This window comes from Oryzias melastigma, linkage group LG8 (genome assembly GCF_002922805.2).
Source record: "Oryzias melastigma strain HK-1 linkage group LG8, ASM292280v2, whole genome shotgun sequence".
Taxonomy (NCBI): domain Eukaryota; kingdom Metazoa; phylum Chordata; class Actinopteri; order Beloniformes; family Adrianichthyidae; genus Oryzias; species Oryzias melastigma.
In genome coordinates, this window is record NC_050519.1 from 15015486 (window position 1) to 15023686 (window position 8201).

The following is an 8201-nucleotide window of genomic DNA, read 5'->3' on the forward strand; positions in this document are numbered from 1 at the left end:
ACTCCAACACTAAAAGTTTCATATATAATCAAGTATCTTTCAAAATAAAAAAAATATGTCAAAAAAATGAGCAGGAGTTAATAAATGATTGACAAAAACAACATTATGTGTTTGATTAAAAACAGATTACTAAAATTACGTTTAAGCATGAAGTTTGTTTTAACAGAGGACTGATTTCAACTCATTTTAATTCTTTAAGGAGGAGTTTATGCAAATCTGACATTTCCAGTTTCTTCTTATATGAATCAAAGTTCAGTGATTCAATCTGACAAAGAAGCTGCAGACAGAACAAAGACAAATGACTCCAACAATGATCAGACCTGTTTGTTTGCTGCTTTTTCTCTTTTTCTTTGGTGTCTTACCTGGTAAGAAATTGTTCTGAACAAAGAAAATGGTAGAAAGTTCTTGTAACTGCATTAATGTGCTGCTTGTTGTTCTGCAGGTATCAGGGGTCAAACACTGACTGAGTCTGAATCAGTGGTTAAAAGACCTGGAGAATCCCACAAACTGACTTGTACATATTCAGGGTTTAGTAGTGATCCTTATATAGCTTGGATCAGACAGGCTGCAGGAAAAGGACTGGAGTGGATCGCTTGGATCAACCCTGGCAGCAGCAACATCTACTACTCAGAGTCAGTGAAAAACCGCTTCACCATCTCCAGAGACAACAGCAGAAAGCAGGTGTATCTGCAGATGAACAGTCTGAGAGCTGAGGATTCTGCTGTTTATTACTGCGCTCGAGAGTCACAGTGACTCAAGAGACACAAACTCTGTACAAAAACAACACATGAAGATAATGGCTGTCATCGGGTTTTTAAAAATATGATTTTATAGTAGACTGGATGCAAAATATGTGGAAATTGATATTTGCAAAAAAGAGCTTTTAAAGGTGCAAAATAATAACAGCTTCAGGGAGAGTTAGGAGGTTTGTTTCTTTTTTTTGTCAATATTTATTGTGACTGATGTTCACTTCTAGTGGATTAGTTCTTTTTTTTACTTTAGTTTAGAGCCATACCTGTTCTAATCTAGAATTGACTTTTATAACTTTCATTGCCTAATTTCCCAGCCTGGGATGAATAAAGTATTGCTATTCTATTCTATTCTATTCTATAATCGATTACTATAAGGAGTATTTTATGATGTGTATGATTTTAACATCTTTATGTTTTGTGTATTTTTATCACAATAAGTAGATAAATGATCTCATGAAAACAATATCCTGGATAAAAATACATAGAACAATTTAATAGGATACAAAAAGTAAGTCTTGTATAAGACAATAAAACAACTTTAGATTTAACCATCAAACACTAACATTTTTATTTTCAAAGACTTTAAAATTTTTAATTAAATTTAATTAAAGTAACATTATTTTGCTGTGAACCAATCTCTCTTTTTTATTTCAATGTTAAAACAATATCAGATACATTGTCATTTGTACTAATCTAGTATTTATTAGTAAATTCATAAATTAAGCAAAAAAATGAAATGCAAACAAATGGGATAATAATATAGACTTTCTAATTATTGTGTTTAAATTTGCATTTTACCAAAACTCACAAAGTAAAAAAGTATTACATTATTCATTTATATGTTTATAAATAACAATATGAAAACAACAAAGAAATATTGATGGAGATATGATCAGAAAACAAGTTTTCAGGAAATTATTTTTTTGAAGAGTGACTGTAAAAAATGCTGTTAGTTTGTAGCCAGTTTTCCAAACATACAAAAACATTCAATAAGACTCAAGAGTCAAAAACTTATGAGGTTTTACTTGCAAGTAAGGAGAAGTCAAACAATAGTTACATTCAATCTGAACACACAGAAGGTGAATTTGAAAATCACAGTCAGTTATTCTGTTTTAGACACAAACAAACAAGAGTTCAGTTTATCTCACAGCTGCATGTCTGTGACCTTCCATTCCCATGGAGGTGAAGAGAGAGCTGAGGTTGTTTTGAAGCTGCTGAGAGTGGATGCAGATGGATGTCTTTATATACTGTTGTCATTTAATAATAAAGAATATAGTTTGTAACGATTCTATCAAGTAAAAGAGTAAAAACAACATAAAAACATGTTAATATGAGTAAAAGGAAACATCAGAAACAGCATGTCTACGAAGAATGATTTGGTATGAAAAAATGATTTAATCAAACAAATTAAACAAAATAAAAAATAGAATGGAAAAACACATTTTCTCAACTGACATGAATTTAACAGAGTAAGTCACCTGTACAGCAATAATCTTTTTAGGAATAGTTCTGATATAAACATGTAATGATGTATTATTAGATGTAATTGAACTTGAAGTAAAAAAAAAGTTAAAAAAAAGTGAAATTAGACTTGACTAAAGTATTTTGTGATTGAAATGTGAATTCTGCTGAATGTGTCCTGTGAGGTGGAGTCAATGCAAACATGGACGTCTTCCTCCTCTACTTATCTGACAGCAGAGATGACAGCAGAGAAGACTGAAGTCAGTTTAACATGATGGACTGTAGGACAGGACTGCTGCTTTTAACTCTCTGTTATGCAGGTGAACATCATCATGCAGATACTGTAGATTTAGGATGTTTGCTTTTTTTAAATCCAGTTTTCTGATTTTCATTCCCAGTTGTTGATGGAGTGACTCTGACTGAGTCTGGACCTGTGGTTAAAAGACCTGGAGAATCCCACAAACTGACCTGTTCAGCCTCTGGATTCACTTTCAGCAGCTATCCCATGAACTGGATCAGACAGGCTCCTGGAAAAGGACTGGAGTGGATCGCTTATATACACATATACAGTACTCCAATCTCTTACTCCCAGTCTGTCCAGGGACGGTTTTCCATTTCCAGAGATGACTCCAGCAGTAAAGTTTATCTACAGATGAACAGTTTAAGGACCGAGGACACGGCAGTTTATTACTGTGCCAGAAGAGACACAGTGAGAGACATTATGAGGACGGTCGTACAAAAAGTACTTCCTCTTTTTGTCAGTTTTAAAAAATGTCAGACAGATGCAGATATTGTTAAACAATTCTGTTGAGACAATTTTGATCTTTGTGATCTCAAAAAATAATTCTATCTTTGTTTTTTACAGGGAACAGTTAAGAACGCCAGACTGAGATTAGGCAAAGTTAATACATTCTTAAAGTTCTTACTCCTCTTTTTGTTCATTAGTGTATAAAAATTGGAGAAATTATAGCTTGAGTTGCCCTATATTGTGCATATTTTCGCTAATAATAAAAAAAACAACTTTGATACTTTTTATCAAATGTAATATAAAAAAACAGTAATCCTTCACACAATGTGGAATTACATGATGATTGATTAGATGATTGATTTTTGTCAAATGCTAACAAGTATGTGTTCAATGTAAATGCTAAACATTGTCAAAGTAATTGTAAAGGTGATGTAGGATCTAAACACACATATTTGCCAATTAAGCTTCTTTTGTTTTGTGTCCTCGAAAAATAATTTAGATATATTTTAATCTAAAAAAATATGAGAGAACAGACAATTGATCTACAGATAAAACATGTATGTATACTACTACTACTACCACTAGTAATACTACTACTAATAATAACAATACCAGAAGTGCATCAGATTATATTGATCAACAATACAAACTTTTTTACTGAACAACTTTAATTTTGAAAAAGTAGATTAGGAATTTAAAAAAGGCGCAACATTGCAGATATATCTGTAAAATTCTCATTTTACTGTTAATTTTTCATGAACTTGTCACATTTGATTATTCTGGATTCTACCTGTTAAATAGTTTACTAACACTTTAGATGAGGTGCTGTAACACATTCATTATTATGTTGACAAAGAAAGTTAATACATTTGTCAAGCTTATAAGCTCTTTATTAACATGTTCTATGAAGACAATGATCTCCCTCTAGATGTGACTGAATCTTAAAAAGTATGTTCATAAACCTTATTCATCTTATTGTGCTTATAAATGTCTTAATAAGAACCCATGAGCACATTAATAATGTTTGTTAATGTGTTAATAAATCTTGTAAAGGAATCTTAATATAAAGTGTTACCAATACACTTTGTATTATATTGAATTACCATAAATGTAAATAAAAATCATAAAAAATCAAGGGTAAAATAGTTGATAACAGAAAAAATACATCAATTAACAACTTAAATAATAAAAAAGAAAAATCCTGTTTACCCTTCATCAGAATCTTAGTAGTTAGAGGTTCCAGTATAGACTCACTGGACACTTTATTAGGCACACCAGTTCAACTACTCATTCATTCAAATTTCTTATCATTTAACCACATGGCAGCAGCTCAATACATTTAGACATGTCAACTCGGTCAAGACGATCTGCTGCAGTTCAAACCGAGCATCAGAATGGAGAAAAAAGGGGATTTCAGTGACTTTGAACGTGGCATGGTTGTTGGTGTCAGACAGACTGGTCTGAGTGTTTCAGAAACTGCTGATCTGCTGGGATTTTCACCCACAACCATCTCTAGGTTGAGCAGCAGTTCTGTGGGTGGAAATGCCTTGTTGATATCAGAGGTGAATAACCAGACCGGTTCCAGCTGATAGAAAGGGAACAGTAATTCACGTAACCACGGGTTACAACTGAGGTCTGCAGAAGAACATCTCTGAACGCTCTCAACCCAAAAGATCATTCTTGGAATGTGGTGGAACAAGAGATTGCCTCGTGGATGTGCAGCTAGAAAATCCACAGCAACTGTGTGATGCTATTATGTCAATATGGACCAAACATTCTGTGGACTATTTACAGTACCTGGTTGCATCTATACCACCAATGATTGTCGGTAAAAACAGAAACAGTATTAGATTAAATTGCTATTATGCTTTAAACAATGATCATTATAAAACACAAATCATTTTGTTTAAAACCCTCTTCCATCATAGTGCATACATTTGACTAAAATGACCGCGGTCAATGTCATTCATATAGATGCCAAAAATTAATAGTTTCTAAGTAATATAAAACATCAACTTTTAAAAGATAATTCATAAACTTCTTAAGTAGGATGTTGAGGAAGGATGGAACCTCCTATGAGAAAAAATGAGCATCCTACTTTTTTATGCAAAACCGACTTTCTTCATATGTATAAACTCTTGATGTGATGCTGTCAGCTGCATGTAAAAACAACAGATCATCTTCATCATGTTGTTTGTAGTTCTGTTGCTGCTGGCTGCTGGATCATGTGAGTCTCACTGAGAGAAAAGATCATTTCTGTATTTTGAATTCACTCTGACTTCTGCATGATTGATATATTTCTAATATTACATTTTCATTCTCTTCAGGTGTGAAGTGTGAACAGCTGACACAGCCAGACTCTGTGAGTCTGCAGCCAGGTCAGAGACTGACCATCACCTGTCAGGTCTCTTATTCTCTGGGCTACTGGACAGCTTGGATCAGACAGCCTGCAGGGAAAGGACTGGAGTGGATTGGGATGAGATACACTGGAGACTCTCGCTACAAAGATTCACTGAAGAACAAGTTCAACATTGATTTAGACTCTTCCAACAAGAGAGTGACTCTAAATGGACAGAACATGCAGCCTGAAGACACTGCTGTGTATTTCTGTGCCAGAGATCCACAGTGATACAAACCATCAGCAGACCTGAACAAAAACCCTCAGAGCCTGAAAACTTGTAGCATGAATCCACCAGAGGAGGCGCTCTAACACCATCAAGGATTTATTTATTTTATGTTATTTCTTTACCTCCATAAATACTTTGTCCTCATCCTACTCCTGTTCTCCCTTAGTAGATTGTATATATTGCACATTCCAATTGAAAGAAGAACAAATAAATAAATCAAATCAAAGTCTTGTAAACATTGGTTCAACAATTATTATTTTTTTAAATCAATAAAAATCACTTCAAATCACATAAACTAAAACAAAATTTTCTGTATGAGGCACCTCTCATAAATACATAAAATTTAATACAGAATAAAAGCAAATAAAAAACAAACAAACAAATAAAAGAATATAAAGACATTCACTGATACAATCCACACTGTTAAAGATAAAAGGACATATTACTAAGAAAAGGATCAGATATCTGTTTTGAGGACATATAATGGTTGATTTTTCCACGCCCTAACCATGATCATAGTGCTTACAGCCAGTCAGAACAACAAACCAGATTCCACTGCAACAACAATGTTCATCATTGTTCATCAATGGGTCACATGTCATCTGGAGACACAGACATAACTGGGTGTCATCAGCATTACTGTAGAAGTTTATGTCATGTCTCCTGATGACATCTCCAAACGGAAGCCTTTAAAGGTTAAAAAGTGTGGGACCAAGGATGGATCTTTGTGGCACACCACATGTCAGTGTGTGTTTCTCAGATTATAAACATGTCACAATAACATGTTTAAAACATCCAAAACACTATTTTTTTAATCAGAATGAGTTTTTTGCTGATTTGCTGTGGTGTTCTCAAATGGTGGGGGTGCAATGGCGGGGGGTTGGGGGGGTGCTGGACAGCCCGAGGATCAAGCAATTTTTGTTAGTTAATCCTACATGGTAGTTGATAAATTAAATAAAGCAAAAACAACCTAAAAAGCAATTTGGTAGAGAAAGAGCCGCTGTTTACAGTGAACCAAAGAACTGAATCTCTGAGAAGAGCCAGAATTCATCACTACTGTGGAGGGAAACAAGGAAAGACTTGTTTTTACTTTGTCTGAACATTCTGTGAGTATTCTAAAAAAGAAAGAAAGAAAGAAAAAACAATAAAACAGATTATTTAGAAGTTTGTTTTTAATATTCTTCAATGATAATAAAGGCACAATATTTTGAAGAGATATTCCTTTAACTTGAACAAATTAATTAATGATACAGATGATATTTGTAGCAGAAAGTTATAGGGGGTGTGAAAGAATAAGTTCTTCATGGGGGGGCTAGGAGAAAATAATTGAGAAACACTGCCTTAATGCAAGAGCTGAAAAGAAAAGAAGGAAGAGGTTAGAAAAAATAAATAAATTAACTTATTAAAACAATCCATGTAATGCTTATTTTAGGTTTTTACATTTTCTTTTTAATGTTGGTATCAATATTTCTTTCAGAGTAACAAGCAGGATTGTCATCCTTTTTCAATGTTTTCCAATAAAAATGATTTATTGTAACTTTTTTTCATTAAACCAAACACTAAAGGTTTCAAATGTAGTCAAGTATCTTTAAAAAAAAATAGTAAAAATGAGCAGTAGTTAACAGATGATTCACAAAAATAATGTGTGTGATTAAAAACAGATTACTAAAACTACTTTTTAGCATGAAGTTAGTTTTAACAGAGGACTGATTTCAACTCATTTTAATTCTTTAAGGAGGAGTTTATGCAAATCTGACATTTCCAGTTTCTTCTTATATGAATCAAAGTTCATTGATTCAATCTGACAAAGAAGCTGCAGACAGATCAAAGACAAATGACTCCAACAATGATCAGACCTGTTTGTTTGCTGCTTTTTCTCTTTTTCTTTGGTGTCTTACCTGGTAAGAAATTGTTCTGAACAAAGAAAATGGTAGAAAGTTCTTGTAACTGCATTAATGTGCTGCTTGTTGTTCTGCAGGTATCAGGGGTCAAACACTGACTGAGTCTGAATCAGTGGTTAAAAGACCTGGAGAATCCCACAAACTGACTTGTACATATTCAGGGTTTAGTAGTGATCCGCATATAGCTTGGATCAGACAGGCTGCAGGAAAAGGACTGGAATGGATCGCTTGGATCAGTAGTGGCAGCAGCGACATCTACTACTCAGAGTCAGTGAAAAACCGCTTCACCATCTCCAGAGACAACAGCAGAAAGCAGGTGTATCTGCAGATGAACAGTCTGAGATCTGAGGATTCTGCTGTTTATTACTGCACTCGATGACACAGTAACTCAAGAGGCACAAACTCTGTACAAAAACACCACACGAAGTAAAAAGTTGACATCAGTTTTTCTTTATATTATTTTACAGAACACTAATTGGAAAAAATGGGAAAATTGATATTTGGAAAAAAGCCATTTAAACTAGTAAAACAGCTTTAGTGAAAGTGAGACAAATTTATTTTCTTTTTTTGTCAGTTATTTCGGGGTTTTTTGTTGGTAGTTCCATTTTTAGCTTTTTATTTGACCGTTTTTACTTTCTCTGGAGCAGTGAAGGTGCTGATCCTGATGTTCAGTACGGGTACAATTGTTGTTTTCCTTCTTTAGTTCATGTAC

General features: G+C 33.7%; 3 gene segments (V, D, J or C); all 3 read left to right on the forward strand.

The window, feature by feature from the left end:
* Positions 1 to 67: 67 nt before the first annotated feature.
* Positions 68 to 1101, forward strand: LOC112146187. The segment is given in 2 exon segments: positions 68 to 365; positions 443 to 1101. Coding segments are annotated over 2 exon segments (378 nt in total).
* Positions 1102 to 5148: 4047 nt separating this feature from the next.
* Positions 5149 to 5590, forward strand: LOC112146466. The segment is given in 2 exon segments: positions 5149 to 5188; positions 5289 to 5590. Coding segments are annotated over 2 exon segments (342 nt in total).
* A 1829-nt stretch (positions 5591 to 7419) lies between these two features.
* Positions 7420 to 7868, forward strand: LOC112146463. The segment is given in 2 exon segments: positions 7420 to 7489; positions 7567 to 7868. Coding segments are annotated over 2 exon segments (369 nt in total).
* Positions 7869 to 8201: the final 333 nt, after the last annotated feature.